At 39.0% G+C, this 21,096-nt stretch overlaps 1 protein-coding gene across 3 annotated transcripts in view; it reads left to right on the forward strand.

Moving 5' to 3' along the window:
* Positions 1–21,096, forward strand: part of brms1 (BRMS1 transcriptional repressor and anoikis regulator) — a 63,179-nt gene that overhangs the window by 31,188 nt on the left and 10,895 nt on the right. For all 3 annotated transcript variants that reach the window (XM_079810804.1, XM_079810805.1, XM_079810806.1), the window contains exons 4-9: positions 3,815–3,942; positions 4,046–4,125; positions 9,544–9,628; positions 14,409–14,501; positions 15,027–15,091; positions 15,172–15,211. In XM_079810804.1, the coding sequence (XP_079666930.1) occupies positions 3,815–3,942; positions 4,046–4,125; positions 9,544–9,628; positions 14,409–14,501; positions 15,027–15,091; positions 15,172–15,211 (491 nt within the window). The remainder of the gene's footprint in view (positions 1–3,814; positions 3,943–4,045; positions 4,126–9,543; positions 9,629–14,408; positions 14,502–15,026; positions 15,092–15,171; positions 15,212–21,096) is intronic.

Below are 21,096 nucleotides of genomic sequence, written 5' to 3' on the forward strand. Positions count from 1 at the left end.
GGAAATTTGCGTCTATTTAAGTAAGCTCAGAAATGTCACAAAAATTTGCTTTATAACATTCATTAAATGAAAAAAAAATAATAATAATAGGCGATAGTTTCAACGTGCTTTATTGGAACATTGTGTGCAAAAAAAAATACGACATGCCAAGCTCATTAGGCTTTATCAGCATTAAAAGTTAAATATCATTGCTGCTTTTTGCAGTGCATATTTAGTTGAGAATCATGAAAATAGTACTACGTTTTCATCCGTTATTTTATCTACGGCTCACTATACATTACAGATTTCTGCTCATTCAAAATAAGATCCAGATAAGCAGATAAGCACTGTAAGACTACATTTGTTTGAATGCATTAGAGAGAATGCTTGTGTCTGTGAATAAGTGCTACCTGTTTAAAATGTGCTTTCACCCGATCATATTCAGTATGTAGAAGGTACAAAAAATTCCTTGAACTATAACATCCCGCTCATGTCCGTCGTCGTCATCATAACCTTTACATTCTTTCTGATTTGAATGATCCATCTGTGTGGTGGAAGCGGCAGTACTGAAGCTAGTTAAACGTGTTTAACGTGTGTGTGTATTGTGGATAAAAAAGCAGTTTTATTATGGGCCATTGACAATAATTGCACTTGTGATGGAGCGGTAGTGGAGACTTTTTAAAAAATCACGCCGCTCGACTCCTCGCTCCGCTCCCACTCCACTCCGCTCACATACTCTGGCCACCACCACCTTGTGGGCTTTAGGAACACAGAGCATGGTGGGCAAAATGCATTTAAGTATATAAAAATGGGAGGACTAAATCAATCATTTGTATTTGCCACACTTCCTGCTACCAGCTGGTAGCACTATGACTAACTAAAATTTTGGCAAAACATTAGAATTTGTCAGGATGCCGCGGACACGCCGTTCAACAAAACTCAAGATCTTTGAAATTTAACATCACTAAGGCTTAAGATTAGACTGACGAAATATGATTCTGGTTCAATCTTAATGAGGAGTTACCCACAGGTGGCACTATAACCAACTGAATATTGGCATGTAGACCGCCATCGGTACTCGGGCCCTAATTAAATCAACAACAATAAAATTAAACATACAAATCCCATTGAATGTTCCTTCCATTTAAAACTAATTTTACTTCTTAAAATATGTAATATCTGATAGTAAATCATTCCATATTTTCATTCCTCTATATATTATAGTCCATTGTTCTGCAGTGATTTAAAAAAAAAAAATACATGACAGTCCGTGCACACTTTAAAACAGGAGAAAGATCATTGGAAAAATAATGATGACAATAATAGTCCTAAACAACTTCCTTGAGGAACACCACATTGCTCTTTAAAATCTGAATAACTTCCATAATAACATAAACATTGTCACATATTAAACAGATAACTTTTAAACCAATGCAGACAGTAAGAAGTACATATGTGACATTTCAATTTATCCAGCAATAATTTATGATCCATTACATAAAATGCTGAGCTAAAATCTAACAAGAATTTTACCAAAATCGACACCCATATGTATGGACTCTGAGGACACATAAAAAAAGTGGTGGGATTGTGCGTCTTGGTGGCGCTATAATAGAACACAACATGAAATTCCCATTGACTACAATGTAGTATTTTTTTAACTCGTCCTAGACCGTTTGTCCGATTTCCACCAAAATGAAATCGTATCATCTTCAGACTGTGCCGACAAAAAGTTATGGATTTTGCATCAATAGATGAAACAATGTTTTAGTTTACCACAGTGACGAAGTTGAGGCATGATGCCAAAATGACTCTTGAGGCTTTATCTCTGCAATGCTTTGACATATTGGCATCAAACTTTGCCTGTGTCATTGTTCCCTTATTTTGACCACACCACATTTATTTCGTAAATGTGCCACTTATTGGTCAAAAGTGATTAACCATTAACTTATATTATCAGTGACTCTATATATTATATTTCAGCCATTTTGCCTAATCTTCTTAAACTGTATAATTGTTCATTGTTGCAGTTGGTCTGACACTCTCAAACTACAATGCATTTTCAGCCTTTTGTCTAAAATCATCTTAAAATGTGATTAATTGCTCATTGCTGCAGTTGATCTGACACTGCCAGCCATTTTGGCATGTCTGGCCTCCTCTTTGCGCTTGGCCCCGGTATTGCTGCTTGCAGCTATATTTTTTAAATAAAGGTTATTGTTTGAAGAACATCAACTCTACAGGGAGTGCAGAATTATTAGGCACGTTGATTTTCTGATCATATTTTTTTTCCAGGCACATTTGACCAATTCCAAACCACAGTAATCCTAATAACTACTATTGATTTAGTATTTAATAATGTATAAGTGATATATAATTGTTCATGAAGGCTGGAAATGAAAATCACCTTATATTCAGGTGTGCAGAATTATTAGGCATGTTTTCTTTTACAGATAAATTGAGCCAAAAAAGAGATTTAACTCAGACTGAAAAGTCAAAAAGTATTAAATGCCCATGAGAAGGATGCAATACTAATGCAATACTAGACATTGCAGTTAAGGCATGACCATTGGACAGTGAAATGCTCGTTGGATCAGCAGGATCTGACAAAAACAGGTGGTGAAGAAAAGACACCTGTTAACCGCAAAATAATTAAGAATTAAGGTGAAGAATTAAGGGTGAAACCATCAGGAACCCTTTAGTCTCCAGCGCCACCATTTTCCAGAGCTGCAACCTACCTGGAGTCTCCAGAAGTGCAAGGTGTCAGGATCTCAGAGACTTCAGTTAGGTAAAGAATCCTAAAAAATGACCCCCACTAGATAAGAATCACAAGCTGAAGTGTTGTAAAATACATGAAGCCTGCTTTTTTATAGGCTTTATAGGTTTTATAGGTTGAGAGTGACTCTTGAAGGACCAGCACCACATCCTCTAGTACCACTGTTTGAACAATTAATCTTCCAGAATCTGGCAGTACGTTTTGGGAGTTCATTTTAGTCCACCCTGAAGTCCGTTTTGCAGAGATGGACTAAAAATGAACTCCCAAAACGTACTGCCAGATTCTGGAAGATGAATTCTTCAAACAGTGGTACTAGAGGATGTGGTGCTGGTCCTTCAAGAGTCACTCTCAACCTATCTGTCCATAAAGCCTATAAAAAAACCTTCTTCATGTATTTTACAACACTTCAGCTTGTGATTCTTATCTAGTGGGGGTCATTTTTTAGGATTCTTTACCTAACTGAAGTCTCTGAGATCCTGACACCTTGCACTTCTGGAGACTCCAGGTAGGTTGCAGCTCTGGAAAATGGTGGCGCTGGAGACTAAAGGGTTCCTGATGGTTTCACCCTTAATTCTTCACCTTAATTCTTAATTATTTTGCAGTTAACAGGTGTCTTTTCTTCACCACCTGTTTTTGTCAGATCCTGCTGACCCAACGAGCATTTCACTGTCCAATGGTCACGCCTTAACTGCAATGTCTAGTATTGCATTAGTATTGCATCCTTCTCATGGGCATTTAATACTTTTTGACTTTTCAGTCTGAGTTAAATCTCTTTTTTGGCTCAATTTATCTGTAAAAGAAAACATGCCTAATAATTCTGCACACCTGAATATAAGGTGATTTTCATTTCCAGCCTTCATGAACAATTATATATCACTTATACATTATTAAATACTAAATCAATAGTAGTTATTAGGATTACTGTGGTTTGGAATTGGTCAAATGTGCCTGGAAAAAAAATATGATCAGAAAATCAACGTGCCTAATAATTCTGCACTCCCTGTACATTGAGGCTACAACCAAATTCTATAGCTCTATAGATAACTTTTTAATCTATTTCAGGCTTTTTCAAGAACGTCTGAACCAGGTTAAAATGAAGCTGGATGAGGTGTTGACAGGAAAGGCAGGAGAGTACAGAGAACCTCTGGCAACACTGCAGCAGAACCTACAGCAGAGGACACAAGTGGCAGGTGACACACATATCTGCCTTGTGATATCTCTCTAACATCTCTTAACCACAGGTCTTGGATCAACTGTTTGTTTATTCACTGATCTCCCTGTCGCCCCCTCTAGGTGTGTACAGAGAACTATGTCTGCAAGTGGTCAAACACAAACATGAATGTGAAGTGCAGGGGGCAAAACAACATTTAGAGGTAATGCGGCTCATCAGACACACATATCTAGATTTAACATTGTTTATAAAAAGCAGTCCCACTTTGTATTAAGTGTCTTTATTCCATGGTCTATCTGAATACTTGCCTGATTGGCTGGAAGGTGTGCAATAAGTAAGGGATAATGTACATTATGTAATGTGGGCAGTGAGCAGGATAATGTACCCCGACAAAGTGATCATGCGTCACTCTGAAGGGGTTTATTCTGCGATAACAACCGGCTGGATGTACATTATCCCGCTTATTACACGGCTACTTTTCACAAGTAAATTAGACACAAAATATTGTCTTGATTTTAAATATTGTATTAGCTCTTACGCAAAGCTTCCGCGAAGAAAAACAGTTCCAAACTGCTTTAAGCCTTTATCTATTGCTGAAAAGATTAGTTTTTACTATATATGTTCAAATTAATGCTGAAAGGGATAGTTTACCCAAAAATGAAAATTAGCCCATGATTTACTCACCCTCAAGTCATCCTAGGTGTATATGTCATTCTTCTTTCAGACGAATAAAATCGGAGTTATATTAAAAAAGTCCTTGCTAATCCAAGCTTTATAATAGCAGTAGTTGTAGCTCTGTTTTCCATAAGAAATGCAGCTGTGTGTCAAATAACGTGCTCCACACGTTAATAAAGGCCTTCTGAAGTGAATCGATGCGTTTGTGTAAGAAAAATATAAATGTTTAATACTTTATAAAGTAAAGTTTCGGCCGATCGCCTAAGTGCTTTTCAGTCACAAGATAGCGCCAGGCAGTCGACAGCAGAGTGACACGTTAAGCATATCAGTTGTACCGGTCAAGATAACTCGTAGGACCCGGATGAGCGGTGTGTTATTCACTTTGGCGGTTGTTATCTGGGGATAACAATCCGCTGTAATGCGCGATTAACCCATCAGAATCGAGTATTCCACAGAGGCGTGTAATAAAGCTGTTTTATGCACAGGGAGTTCCAAGTCAGTTTAATCACTGTTCTGTATTAATGCGCTGCTTTTATTGAAGCACACACACACACACACACACACATCACTTGCACAAAGAAACTTGTTATCAACGCTGCCCCATGACTTTAATTAATAAAATAGCTTCGCTAATGAATTGCTACCTTATATTACTCAGCAACGATGGGGTGACATTGCTGGTTTTGAAGTAATTAAACTCACAGCTTTATTTTCAATAGAGAAAGACACTGAACAAGACGCAGGTAATTCACACACGCATCTCTCAACTCTCTCTCAATAATTAATTCAAATAAATGCGATAATTAATTAATTAAAATAAATGTAGTATTACGCATTCCTTAATCTCTGTGTCTGATTTGAACCGGGCAGAATGCTAGCTGTATCTAACAAGCCGTAACTGACAAAAACAACAGCCATTTTTTAGGGGTGCTCCGATTGATCGGCAACCGATCTCGATCGGTCGATAATCACTTTTGGATGATTGATCGGCGGTCTCCAAAAAGGCCAATTTCATGAACCGATCGCATGCTGACGACACATAAAACCCGCACCTGCCGTGAGAGCTAGGGCATGATATGCAGCGACACCGTCTCATTCTCTTTCCAGCGCGGGTATAATAATTATAATGCTGAAGGTGAGGTACAATTCATATTTCTATATTAAATAACTTACGCAGTCATTTGAAAACTTTCTGTGGGACGTAAATTCACAAACAGCGCGCGTGAATCACCGTACAATCATCTCTCTCTCCCTTTCAAAATGCTCAAATGACTTCACATCAGCGCATCGCATGTGCACTAAAATCCAGCTGCACAGTTGACACAGGATTTGCCACTTTGCACAATCGAGGCAGTGTCACATCGTCACTAAAGTATATCATTTGCATTTATTTTTAAGTCTTGCCAGTGTTCAAACCGCTCAGCACTCTCTCCGGTCTGGAGAGAGACACACACACACACACACACACACACACACACACACACACACACACACACACACACACACACAGGCCATCTCACAAAAAGCTTGCGAGTACAAATTGCGCCGAAATGGTCAGATACACACAAATGTATGTACTAAATTACCGTCTTGACGAGAATGCACGTAAACCCCGTCGTGACTCGCGAGTGAACGTTTGTGCAACTGCATGTAACTGTAACCGTGTTCGCTCTTAAAGTGACAGCTGTCGAATAAACTGCTGCTGTCTCTGAGTTTCTCTTTGTCTTGTGGTGTTTGATGAACCTTTATGACACTCACTGCTTGAATGACTAACTTTTGCAACCTTAAGTGTAAGGATTAATCTAATTTAATTTATTCAGGGAAGACCAATATTAATTTACATTTGATTTCTTATTAAATGTCTTTAGTATTTCTTACCTCAATACTAATGTTAGACCTACCTGAAAATTTGTATTTAAAAACAAATGATGCTTTGCATCAGGTGGTTCTTTGCCTTCATGTCATGCATTAAAATCGTTAAATGCACAGCTAGCCATTAGGAGTGTGACGAGACACTTATCTCACGAGACGAGACGAGACACGAAATTGGGTTCACGAGATGAGACAAGATTTTTACTAGTGGTGGGCCGTTAACGTGCTGCGTTAACGTGAGACTCTTATCGGGCGATAAAAAAAATATCGCCGTTAATCTATTCTCAGGGTTGGAAGCTGGGTCTATACTACGCAAGCTATGATGACTTTCACCTTGATATTTTAGCGATATTTACCTAGCCGAATTGCACTGTAGGGGCGAGAGAACTTTGAACCTGTGTGTATGCCTACTAGTGCTGTCAAAAATATCCATTATTCAATATGTATCGATACTGAAATATCTGAAACGATTCGATACTAATTTTCTACAGTATCGATATCAGCTACGCTCTCCTCTTCTCTCCGACCGACAGCTAGTTGACACGCACCCGCCTCCTCTCATTCAGTCCAGTTAACCCTCTGAACATGGCGAAAGGGTGTTCTGCTCTTTTTCCCCCATGACAGCATGTTAGTATCATAGGTTAGTATTGGTGTAACCGGTCTGAATTTGGCGCGGGGTTGCACATTCAATCAACGTTAATTCTACTAATTCCCGTAGATTTCGCGCTCGCATCTGAAGCGCACACACACACACCGCAATCTGACATACAAGTGCAAAAATGAGCTCCTTTTTCCAGCTTATTAATGGTCAAATACACTCAAAAATGTCTCATTGAGTCATTGCCCATCTTGGTGAGTTTTAACGGAAACACAGTCGTAACTAGCTCACAGGAACAGTGTTTGGGATCAATGCGTGCGTCAGGTCTTAAAGGGACAGAAGTTATTTATTATTCAAACTACAAAAAGACAAACGATCACTTACGAGCACACATATTCTGAATGCCTTCGGCAGAATTCAAATGAGCTGTTTAATCTAGATTAATCTAGATTAATTCCAAGATTACAGTGAGATTAATCTAGATTAAACAAATTAATCTATGCCCACCACTAATTTTTACATAGTATTTTTAAGAAATCCTCAATGATGAAATGCATGACTAGAAAAATAGTTTGCAGGTGCATTTGAAATGTTTTAACTCATCATCTTGTAATGAATGTCATTTCAGTTCTACTATCTGAGTTAGGATTATCATATGCAGTAAAAGACAACAAGCACTGTAAAGGTTTTGCCAAAAACTCAACTGACTGGCTTCTTTCCTGTATGATTGCCTCTTCAGACCTTAGAACTGCACATGAGCTTCTTTTGACCTCCTAACTGAACTCCTTCCCACAAATTGATCATAGATATTAAGCAAACAATAACCATAATACCATAATCAAAGTACTCAATATTCAAAGTGCAAGCATAGACCAAATTTTTCTTCAAGCATGAGACAGAGCTAAGAGATGGTTACAACAAGATAGCTTTCATATTGGGAGATATTCGCATGCCTCAGGGAGTCGCTTTCAAACACCAGTAACTTATTGAAATCGCACTTGAATGCGCGTTCCCGTTTACTTTCACTTTCGCGATCGTGCGTACTCTGTGAATAGGGAGTGTTGGTGCTGAACACGCATTTTAAAATATAAGTCCAGTCCACTAACATGTAACACACACTCGTAACACACGCTTCAATGCGAGCGCTTCACTAACACGTAACACACACTCATAACACGCTCAATTCTTCTCGTCACGTGATCAGTGCTGTGCACTATAGGTGCGTTCAAGTCATGTCGTAAAGATCGTATTTACGAGTTGAACGCACATGAACGCCACCACGAAGTTGTAAATACCAGTGGGAAGTTGGGGATTTTCTTTAAGCCCCGATCTGTACAAGTTGGGGGCCTGTCAGTGAGAAACATGCCGGAATTAATGGATACAACGTCTGTAGTTAATGGTAAATTTTTGTTGAAATTGTGTTTACTCGTCCTAGAAACTGGCATTTATCATGTGCTTGTTATAATTACAATTGGCCTAATATATAACCTAATATATAACGATACAGTTAACAGTGGCTTCATAGATTAATTAAAAACATAAAAGATTAAAACTCACCTGATATGCATTCTTTGTTCTTCATTTTTTTATAAGCAGAGTTAACAAACCTTGCTGTATTTTTGTGAAATTCATTAAAAGAAGGTACACCGCCATTTTGCACAGCCTTACTAGCCATGGATTATCCCTTACTTAAAGAGATAGTTCACCCAAAAATTAAAATTACCCCATGATTTACTCACCCTATATGATATATGATTTTCTTTTTTCAGACGAATACATACTGAATTATATTAAAAAATGGCTAATCTGGCTAATCCAAGCTTTATAATGGCAGTGAATGGGAGCCCAAAATTTGAAGACTAAAAAAAATGCATCCATCCATTATAAAAGTAATCCACACGGCTCCGGGGGGTTAATAAAGGTCTTCTGAAGCGAAGCCATGCGTTTAAAACATTATAAAGTAAAATATCTAGCTTCCGCCAGACCGAATTCCATATTCAACTTTGTTGTACCTTTATTTTTTTTATCTAAGTACATAGTAGTTAAAGACACCTAATATCTGTGACTCAAAAAGCTACTTGTGTGGTACCATGGTACTTAATGATCATGTACCATGGAACTTACATGGTACTGCAGGGCATTTCAGGTATTATAAACATGGTATTAGATTGGTACTATGTCTCAAAAACATGATAATACCATGATGCTTTTGTATGATTCGACAAATTTACATGCCTAGTAGCAATAATATATTTCAATACACAATAGATTCATACAAAAACAAACATGAACACACCACAATTATCATAATCTAGAGGCATTATCACACAAAACACACCGCAGTGAAAAACACTGCTGGAAATAAATACTTGCATGTCTCTGCCAAAACAGGTGTGTTTGTTTGTTTGTTTGTTGTCAGTGCATGAATCGTATCAGTCAGTGTGTGTATATGTAATGAGATGCTCATTTCTCTAGAGTGAGAGGACACTCTTGTTAGATGCCATGAAAACAGAACTGCTGGAGAAGATCCGCAGACTGGAGGAGGACAAACAGAGTTCAGGTACACATACACACATTTTACCTGGCTGTCTGAACAGGGATGTAGCATAGACGTCTGTTGTTTGAAATTAAGCTAAGTGAAGTTATTAAACATAATTTCGGGAGGAGTACGCCCATCTAATCTTCCAATTAATACCAAGGTATAAAACCAGCAGCTTACCTCTTCCCGTTCTTGCAGCATCCCTCCTCCTCCCCTGCTCCTCCTTTTTTGTACAATTTTGCCTGTTATAGGGGGGCAATCGGAGCTCGGGTATAATATCCTCTCCGAGCCCCTCTATAGCAGACAGCAAGCCAAATCTGTTTACCACTTTCACTAAGATTATATGGGCACACAAACTCGACTAGGGGTGTGCAGCGGAGCCAATATCTTTATTTGTTACTGTAGTAAAACGTTGTTTGTACGGGAAGAAGGAGGCGGGAACCGGCGGACAATCAAAACATTTAATCAAAATAAAATGGCGGCGACAGCCCCTCACGGTCGACTGCCGCCTACATACAAACACAAAATGAAAATAAAAAACTGCAGCCCCTCACGGACGACTGCAGCGAACACAAAATAAAACATAACACAAAATCCAGGCCTGGTCCTCTCTCGTCCCTCACTGTTGTCGCTCCTCCTTTATAGTCCCTCACTCCTCCGCAAGGGCCGAGATCGCTGCGGCGCGCAGCTGGCGCTCATCCTCCCTGATGAGCGCCGCCTCGTCCCGCCCTCACGGTCCCTCGGCCTCGCTGCCCGCCACATACCCCCAACGCCCTTCGCAGGCCGGGGGGTACTCCCGAGTCTGCGCTCTACTCCCCCCCCCCTCCCCGGGGGGGCCGATCACGGCGGCCGCGGGACCTGGGGGTAAGAACAGCGAGGTGAGAGAACGGAGCGAGGAACCTGAGGAGCGACAGGGACGAGAGAGTGGAGAGAGGAGAAGAGAGAAAGAAAAAAAAAAAATTCTGGTCCGGTTCCCAGACACACTGCCGCTCGGTCCTCAGCCAGCCAAGAGGTTCTTCTTCGCGGTGCCATGCGGTGGTACTGGACGGCCGGTGGACGGCTCGACGCTCCTCCGCCCCCTGGCGGCCGGCGGTGGCTCCTCCTGTCGAGGGCAGCCGGCAGCGAGTCCCGCGCGCTCCCTGCCCCTCCCCTACACGGCGGAGGGATACAGGCTCCGGCCCACGGCGAACGCCGGTGACTCCTCTGCGCTCCCTCTAGGACGGCAGCCACCCCACCTCGACCCAGGGGCACGGCAGCGAGCTCTCCGTCCCACCGACCTTCATCCGCTCCAGCACCACCGCTTCGGGCATTCGCTCGCGGACTTCTCTCCTCCGCGCTGCCCGAACTCCGCGGCACCGCGATCCCCCTCAGCTGCGAGGGCTCTTCGACAGCGCGTCCCTCCTTCCTCCCGGGTTTCGGCACCACTGTAGTAAAACGTTGTTTGTACGGGAAGAAGGAGGCGGGAACCGGCGGACAATCAAAACATTTAATCAAAATAAAATGGCGGCGACAGCCCCTCACGGTCGACTGCCGCCTACATACAAACACAAAATGAAAATAAAAAACTGCAGCCCCTCACGGACGACTGCAGCGAACACAAAATAAAACATAACACAAAATCCAGGCCTGGTCCTCTCTCGTCCCTCACTGTTGTCGCTCCTCCTTTATAGTCCCTCACTCCTCCGCAAGGGCCGAGATCGCTGCGGCGCGCAGCTGGCGCTCATCCTCCCTGATGAGCGCCGCCTCGTCCCGCCCTCACGGTCCCTCGGCCTCGCTGCCCGCCACAGTAACAATTTGAAAATTATTCATATTTGTATCTGTATTCGGATAATCGGAAGTGGGCAGGTACAATTACTTGAGAAGACCATTATGTATATGGTTTTACAGCCTGTTTTCTTTGTAGTTATCACCAGTGTTGGGGGCATAACAAGTAACGCATTTTACGTAATTAGATTACTTTTTTCAAGTAACTAGTAAAGTAACGCATTACATTTAAATTTAAAGGAAAATATCAGTTACTTTTTCAAATAAGTAACGCAAGTTACTTTGTTTTCCCATTTATTGACTGACAGCTCTCTTGTCCCCATGTTGAGAGAAACTGTGTGTGTAAACATGATGCTTATTGTAGTTCTAGATTAAATGTTAGTGTGCATTTACTCATCTCACTTGCACAAATGTATTAATACCAATAAGCAAAAATGACTCTAGATAAACATCACATTTGTTTCATTCTTTTGTTTTTATTGCTGAAGTGTGTTGAACTTTCTTCTCCTGCATCCTTTTCTTTCGTGATCCAGAATGGCAGCACAGTTGAAAGGTTGTGTACAGGCGGGAATTTGCATTTTCCTTCAGCCTGAGGCTTATTAATTTCTCTTTTGGTGTGAAAGGGTGTTTATATTTCTTATCGATTTATTCTTATCGATTCCTAATTTCGATTCCAATAAAAAAAATAGGATATCATTCACATTTAATCTAAGTCTTATTGTAAAACATTGTATTGTAGCTAAATACCATTAACAAAAATCAACAGGTTAAAGAACACTTAGGAACTTTTGCCTATGGTTTAAAAATACCAGAGCAAAAACAACTAGCCTAACTAATATAAATTTCAAGCATTATTAAAGACAATTAAACACTCAGTAATTAAAAAAAACAAAACAAATTATCAATTGCACAAAAAAATACAATTGAACAAAGATACGATTGAAAATAAACATTTTCAAGTATTCGGGTACAGAAACTGTAATCAAATGTAAAATAACACTGCACTTTATTAATAAAATATAGGCTATACATTACAAATATAGTTAAAAGGGTTATTCTGTCTAGAACAGCCAGTGACTTTTCTCGTTGTCTTTTGTTGTTTGATTAACCTTATAAAGACGGCATCAGGAAAATCTTTCGTCACTTTAAAGGGCAAGTTCAGCCAAAAATGAAACCCTCATGTCGTTCGACACCCGTAAGACCTTTGTTCATCTTCTGAACACAAATTAAGATATTTTTGTTGAAATGACCCATAAAAGGTACTAAAGACATCGTTACAAAGTCCATCTCACTACAGTGGTTCTACAATAATTTTATGAAGCGAGAATAGTTTACGAGAATAGTTTTTGTGCGCAAAAAACCCCAAAACATTACGACTTTATTCAACAGGTGCGTGTCTTCCGTCTAGGCCTCAGACGTTAACTCACGAAGCACCACGACGCATGCGCAAGAATATGACGTAGGGCCGGCGTTCAGGCATCCAGGAAAGGCACAGTTTAGCCCCATTTTGACCAACACCAAGACCTAAAGCACGATCCATGTAGAATTCAACAGCTTAGACATGGAGCGTTTTCCTCTGCTTGTAAACAAAGCTCCTCGCTTCCGGGTCATGTGTCGAACGCCAGCTCTATTCACACGCATGCGTTGTGGTGGTTCATGAGTTAAATAAAGTATTATTTTTTTTTATCGCACAAAAACTATTCTCGTCGCTTCATAAAATTATTGTAGAACCACTGTAGTGAGATGGACTTTGTAACGACGTCTTTAGTACCTTTTATGGGTCTTGTGAGTGCAAATTATATTGCTGCCAATGGAGGCTTTTCTGAGCCATCGGATTTCAACAAAAATATCTTCATTTGTGTTCCAAAGATGAACAAAGGTCTTACGGGTGTCGAACGACATGAGGATTGAATGGACAAATTCACACAAAATTGACACATGCCTGTCTTGGCGAGTATCTGAGCAAACATAGTAGGTTATGTCTTAAGTGAACGTAAACAGTGACAGCAGCCTAAAATAAAATGACAGCAGCCTAAAATATTCCTACTGTCTGTTTTTAATGTTAATCAAACAACAAAAGACATTGGACATCACTCACTGCTCTTTACTGAATAATTTTAATAATGATTAATCTTTATTTAATTTTTACAGTGAAGATTATATGCACATTTATTTTACATCTGATTACTTTATTCAATTTCCGTACCGGAAAACTACTATTAGATAACTAAATAACTTGAAAAGCGCTCTTTATTTAATTTCAAGTAAAGTCAAATTTTATTTATATAGCATATTTAAAAGCAACAGAGTTACGCCAAAGTGCTGTACAATAAGACAAATTGCATATAACAGAAAGCATAAAAAGAAACAAGGCAGATACACAATAGGCAGATACACAATATAAACACAATAGATACACAATATAAACACTTTTGACCCTATACAATCTTAAATACTAAATAATATTAAATCTACCAATATCGATCTAATCAAAAGCCAGAGAGAACAGATGAGATTTAAGAGCCGATTTAAAGCTGGCTAATGGAGCAGACCTCACATCGAAGGGCAGACTGTTCCAGAGTTTAGGTGCTGCAGCACAGAAGGCCGACCACCCTTAGCTTTACAGCGAAAACGTGGGATAGTTAAAAGAAGCTGATTACAAGACCTAAGAGTTCTTTGGGGAGTGTACGGAATCAGAAGGTCACTTATGTATTTTGGTGCAACCAAAAAGCCTTGTACACAAATACTGCAGTTTTGTATCTTTGCTCTATTGTATTTATTTGTGCTGTTGCTTGTAGTTTGATTATTTGGTCTTATTTTCTTTATTTTTATTTGCATATACACATATGCAAATACATACACATAAACATAGCACATACCGCAGCGTAACCATGATGCTAAAACTGTGATAAAAACCAAACAGTCATTTGAACCGTTACACCCTAGTGTTAGCTTAAACACTCTCTCCTAGTTGTTAGAAACACATGCAAATACTCACCAGATCCTTAAACACACACACTTGGTCTTTATCAATCAGAATGGTGGAATGATGACGAGAAGATAAAGAAGTGTAAGAGAAGAAGTCACCTGATTCGCCCAGACAGGAAGAAGAAGTCAGCTCTTGTGTCAGGTAATGAAGTGTTGTCTTTGTATTCAGATCCATCTCTTCTTCTCTTGCTTAGTCATCATTTCTGTCACCACTTTCAGATTAAATCCTGTTTCAGTACCAACAGTTACTAATTAGTCTTTTATTTGACACTTTTATCCAAAAGGTCTTACGGTACATTTATATAATTCACCAATGGCCACCAATTAACAGTTTGTAGTCCAGATCATAAAGTGTGATCATACAGGAATCACACATAGCTTATTTTTTTATTTAATTAAATAATAGTCTTAACATTCGTTGTATTGCCATACCACATGCTGTCTTATTGTTTGAGCCTTTTCTGAATCTGAATAGGAAAATTGAGACTAGACCTCATGAAACGTTCCATACTGGTCCAACCTGATTTATGCTGATTATGTCTTTCTAAAGAAGACTAAAATACAAAAATCGGCCCAACAAATCACCCAGTCTTTTATCCAAAATCTGTTTAAAGAAGTTGTCTTCTTTCCTCTCCTGCTTGCTCAACGTGTCTGTCTGTTTTTTTAGGGCCATACATAGTGTATATGCTAAGAGACATTGATATACTGGAGGACTGGACTGCCATCAAGAAGGTATTCATGATGAGTGATCAGCCCTTCAATCACAGTGAAGCTGTGTGACGGATTGTGACTTTTATCTTTCTGTCTTTCAGGCAAAAGCGGCACTATTGCCTCTGAAGAAGAAAGCAGACAGTAAGTCAATTACTAAATGGGTGTTAATTTAAGTACTTCATTCAAGCTTCCTTGTCAGTCTCTGTCTTTCTCAGCCAGCTAGACTGGGAGGTCAAGGACCTCATGGTAGTCAGTAGGGATGCAACAATACAGTTAGTCCACAGTTCAATACATACCTCGGTTTTTTAACCACGGTTTTCAGTTCGGTTCTGATGGCTTGTTACATCAGGTTTTTTTTTGTTTGGAACAGCAAGAGGTTAAGGAGAAAAAGAAAAAGAAATTAATTGCAATACTCTTTCTTTATGTTACTTAAAAGAAAAAAAACCCTGTGTACACATTCCTAGTGTATTGTATAATATAAAATACAGGGAGTGCAGAATTATTAGGCACGTTGATTTTCTGATCATATTTTTTTCCAGGCACATTTGACCAATTCCAAACCACAGTAATCCTAATAACTACTATTGATTTAGTATTTAATAATGTATAAGTGATATATAATTGTTCATGAAGGCTGGAAATGAAAATCACCTTATATTCAGGTGTGCAGAATTATTAGGCATGTTTTCTTTTACAGATAAATTGAGCCAAAAAAGAGATTTAACTCAGACTGAAAAGTCAAAAAGTATTAAATGCCCATGAGAAGGATGCAATACTAATGCAATACTAGACATTGCAGTTAAGGCATGACCATTGGACAGTGAAATGCTCGTTGGGTCAGCAGGATCTGACAAAAACAGGTGGTGAAGAAAAGACACCTGTTAACTGCAAAAGAATTAAGAATTAAGGTGAAGAATTAAGGGTGAAACCATCAGGAACCCTTTAGTCTCCAGCGCCACCATTTTCCAAAGCTGCAACCTACCTGGAGTCTCCAGAAGTGCAAGGTGTCAGGATCTCAGAGACTTCAGTTAGGTAAAGAATCCTAAAAAATGACCCCCACTAGATAAGAATCACAAGCTGAAGTGTTGTAAAATACATGAAGAAGGTTTTTTATAGGCTTTATGGACAGATAGGTTGAGAGTGACTCTTGAAGGACCAGCACCACATCCTCTAGTACCACTGTTTGAAGAATTCATCTTCCAGAATCTGGCAGTACGTTTTGGGAGTTCATTTTTAGTCCATCTCTGCAAAACGGACTTCAGGATGGACTAAAATGAACTCCCAAAAAGTGACTAAAAGGTTCCTGATGGTTTCACCCTTAATTCTTCACCTTAATTCTTAATTATTTTGCGGTTAATAGGTGTCTTTTCTCCGCCACATGTTTTTGTTTGACCCTGCTGACCCAACGAGCATTTCACTGTCCAATGGTCATGCCTTAACTGCAATGTCTAGTATTGCATTAGTATTGCATCCTTCTCATGGGCATTTAATACTTTTTGACTTTTCAGTCTGAGTTAAATCTCTTTTTTGGCTCAATTTATCTGTAAAAGAAAACATGCCTAATAATTCTGCACACCTGAATATAAGGTGTTTTTCATTTCCAGCCTTCATGAACAATTATATATCACTTATACATTATTAAATACTAAATCAATAGTAGTTATTAGGATTACTGTGGTTTGGAATTGGTCAAATGTGCCTGGAAAAAAAATATGATCAGAAAATCAACGTGCCTAATAATTCTGCACTCCCTGTATATATATATAAAGATATATAACACTGGCAGCTTAGAGCTGTACAGCAGCATTCAAGTATGAAATTGAATGAATAAATATAAAAATAAAACTATACATAGACTTCACTACAAGATATACATTGATTATTAATAAAGCTACTGTATTATAGTTTTTTAGTCAAGAGCAGTGAGTGATTTTCTCTTTGTCTTTTGTTGTTTTATTAACATTAAAGGGATAGTTCATTCAAAAATGAAAATTCTGTCATCGATTACTCACGCTCAAGTTGTTTTAAACCTGAATAAAGTGCTTTCTTCTGTTGAATATGCAATATATTTTGAAGAAGTCCCCATTGACTTCCATTGTAGGAAAAATACTATGGAAGTCAATGGCTACCGTCAACTGTCTGGTTACCAACATTCATCAAAATATCTTCATCTATGTTGAACAGAAGAAATGAATACAGGTTCGGAACAACATTAGAGCGAGTAAATAATGACAGAATTTTATTTTTGAGGTGAACTGTCCCTTTAAGGACAGCATGTTCACCATTAGGCTTCGCTGCTGTCACTTTAAGACCCGCATCCGATTTTTTTTTACTTTCACTTTAGACTGTTTATGTTTACCTTGTGTGTATTTGATAGTATTAGCGCATTAATGTTACTTAGTCCACGTCCTGTTTGACAGGCTTTTAGTTTGCGCACGCTCAGAAAAGCACATGTTAAAACAGTGCATAAGCATGCGAACTGGCGAACTTTAATACACATACAAATAATGAACTTTTGTGATTGCGAATATCTATAGTGCCACGTGAGCTTAACTCTACCACTAACGTGTGATATTGCCCACCCCACCCACACCACAGATTTGAAAGACGGAGGTGTGCACTGCAGCCTCACTTCACCGCTCTGTTAAATTGTGAAATCTGGCATTGCGAGCGTGGCTAAACACCCCCTAACTTTAGTGCATTTATTGTATATTTACTCATATCAGCGCGTAGAATCACGGGCACACACAAACAGAGCCAATTCAGAGAGAAATAAAATGCACGGAAATGTATTAATTAAATGCAAAACCGAAACGCAATTCACAAGCGCGTATTAAACCGTGGATGTTGTACAGAACGGCTCAATATTATATTGAGAATTGTGGCATCCCTAGTAGTCAGGTGAACTTCATTAAACTTTGACCAAACTGACTGCCTCCAAGAATGGACTCTGTATATTTATTGAAGGAAATTACATGCGCTGACCATTAGGGTTCTTGGCTTGGGCTAAATATATGTAACCAATGATTTCTTTCTCATGACAATCTCGGAATAGGTTTTATAGTGCAACATTAGACTCTCTCTCTCTCTAAAACGTGACCATATAATTCTGTATAATTATATTCAATTCATGTTTTTTTTTTTTGAGGACCTGTGTGTGTGTGTGTGTGTGTTTGTGTGTGTTTTTTTTGTTTGTTTTTTTTTCAAATAATGGGGTCTTTATCTGGTAAAATACTTCATAGTAATGCCTGCAGGGATACTCACACTCTCATAGATAAATACACAGTATTACTATCTGCCTCTAGCTTAAATGGCGTGAAAGGCCTAAGCATGTTCTCCACTGCCATCCCAGTTGCTTCCATTAGCCCCAACCCTCACTCACAAGCTCTATCTGTCTGGCCTCTGATTAAGTTAGATACAGACATTTGATTTATAGTGCCATTTCCCTTGTTCTGTCACTCCAGACTGATCGACTGAAAGTACTTTGGCATTAATGTTACATTTAGAGTCCTGTTCTATTTTTGTGAAAGAAAAAGGCTAGACATGTAACATTTGATTCCACTCCATCTCTCATTTGTCTTTTTATTTCTCTTCAGATCTCCCACGTTCATCTCTCCATTCCTTTGCTGTTCTCGTTGGCATAATAGGCATAAATTACAACCAAATACACCACTATAATTAGTACTGCCCTTGTGAAAAAGTGTGCTTAATTGTATTGAATGTGCGTACTTCAAATTTTAAAAGTATATATATTTTTAAAGGTCCTGTTCTTCGTGATCCCATTTTTCAAACTTTAGTTAGTGTGTAATGTTGCTGTTAGAGCATTTATAATACCTGTAAAATTATAAAGCTCAAAGTTCAATGCCAAGCGAGATATTTTATTTAACAGAAGTTCCCTTTCAAAGCCTACAGCGAACGGCTGGTTAGGACTACATCCTGGTATTTCCTGCTTTAATTACGTCAGTAGAGCAGTATGTCGACTAACCTCCGCCCACAAGAACGCGCGAAAAAGGGGGCGTGGTCTTGTTGCTCCCGCGTGGAGAATAGCAAGTGTTGCGTTCGGTTGCGTTCGTATAGTTTGTTTGTTGCCATGTCGTCGAGACGCTGTTATTTTCATCCCGGAGTCAAGTCACCTTTGTTTGGCTTTCCCAGGGATGCTGTACTTAGAGACCATTGAGCGCATGCATCCCCGTTATGGTGAGAGGCGTGACCTTTCCGGTAACGTGCGCTCTGCATGCACTAAGCTGCTGTCGAATCACAACACGGGAACCGCTGGCACAATCAGAACTCGTTACGTGTTTCTGAAGGAGGGACTTCATAAAACAGGGAAATCTTTCAAGCCGTTTTGAGGACAGTGAAAACAGCGGTATACAGATAAGTAAATTGTGTGAAAAATACTGTTTTTTTACACGCGAAACATGAACACATGTTATATTGCACACTGTAAACACAATCAAAGCTTCAAAAAAACACGAAAAACGGGACCTTTAAACATTGTACGTAATATAATACTAATAAAATAAAAAACAGTTAAGTGTACTTAAAGAGAGTACACTTTCATTACTTTCATAACACACTTAAGTACACTATTAAAAAGTGCATTTTGTAATAATGTCAAATTAAGTTTTACTTACATTTTAAATAATTAATAATATTTTGCCATGCTTTAAAGAAATGCGCTTATTTTGATGTTGACTAACCTAGTAAAGCGAGGTACTTGATACTGATCATATTAACTGTAGCGTGCTTATACATTTAAACTATAAGTGTAAATGTACTGAATTGCAACTTTATCATTACAAATGTATTTAAATACATGACATACAAGTTTCAGTAGAAATTACATTAACGACATTTTAGTTCAGTTAGGTTAGTGCTTGTCAGTACATTCGGCAGCACACTTTAACCATATTTCAAAGACAATAGAAGTAATTATGAAATTCCATAAAGATGTAAGCTAAGCTTAGCTAAGCTAAGCTAAGAAGTTAAGCTAATTGCATTTACAGTTTGTCTTAATTGCTAACACACTAAAACAACTAATTCAACTGGCAGTAATTTTTCAGTGTATATATATATATTTTTTTAATTACAGAAACTTTTTCCTAAAGCTCATTGTTGTATTTTATGGGGTCTGCACTTTTTCATTTATTTTTATACTGTAATAGAGATTGAGCTGCAAAATTATTCCTGAAGCCCAATAAGAGCTTTCTGTTACAGTGTTATGAGAAAAACTGTAATATAAATGTAACTATAAATCGATTTAATTTCAATTAACGTGCAGTTATGTGTCTGAAAACATTACATTCAGTTTGCACTTAAAGGGGCTATATGCGTTTTTCTGAAATTTAAACTCGCGACTGACACCTGTGGCTAAAAAACAGAACTGCTCTTATTTTCTGCTCGCTCTCGCAGCGGTGGTGACGTCACATCCGCAGACAGCGCGGGAAAAATCCGACCTGACAGAAAATAGGAAAAATAGGATACAGGCTTATAGGTGCACCCACTGTGAGCGGACAAGGTGTCAGTATGCTCATCAGGAGATGTTTGAGTCATAAATGGTCAAATAAAAAGGCTATTGTTACGTTTATTTTGGGGAAAAAGTTGCATATAGCCCCTTTAAGTTTATTAGGGCCCAAGCCCAAAGGGCGCAGAGCCCTATTGTTCTTCCTCAGATTATTCTTTGTTTTTTTTTTTTTTATTTTTTTTTTTCGACTTCTCGGGTACTTTTGGGGCACTTAACATGCTCGAAAACTCTTGAAACTTCGCACAGGCGTCGGAATGCGCGGCCATCAGAGCCGGGCTGAAGCTGGTACCCGGGCGTGGCAGGGGGGCTCGACAGCGCCCCCTTAAGTGGGGTCTGAAAACTTGGTCCATATATCAAACACACTTGCACGTACATGTATGAAACTCGGTACACATATAGACCTCATCGGGCCAAACAACTTTCGTGCTCATAGTTATGCGTCAGCCCAACAGGAAGTGAGCTATAATCGGTTGTTCGGAAAACCCATGCTCTGGAATTGAAT

The sequence above is a fragment of the Gobio gobio genome, assembly GCF_949357685.1.
Source record: "Gobio gobio genome assembly, chromosome: 2".
Lineage (NCBI taxonomy): Eukaryota > Metazoa > Chordata > Actinopteri > Cypriniformes > Gobionidae > Gobio > Gobio gobio.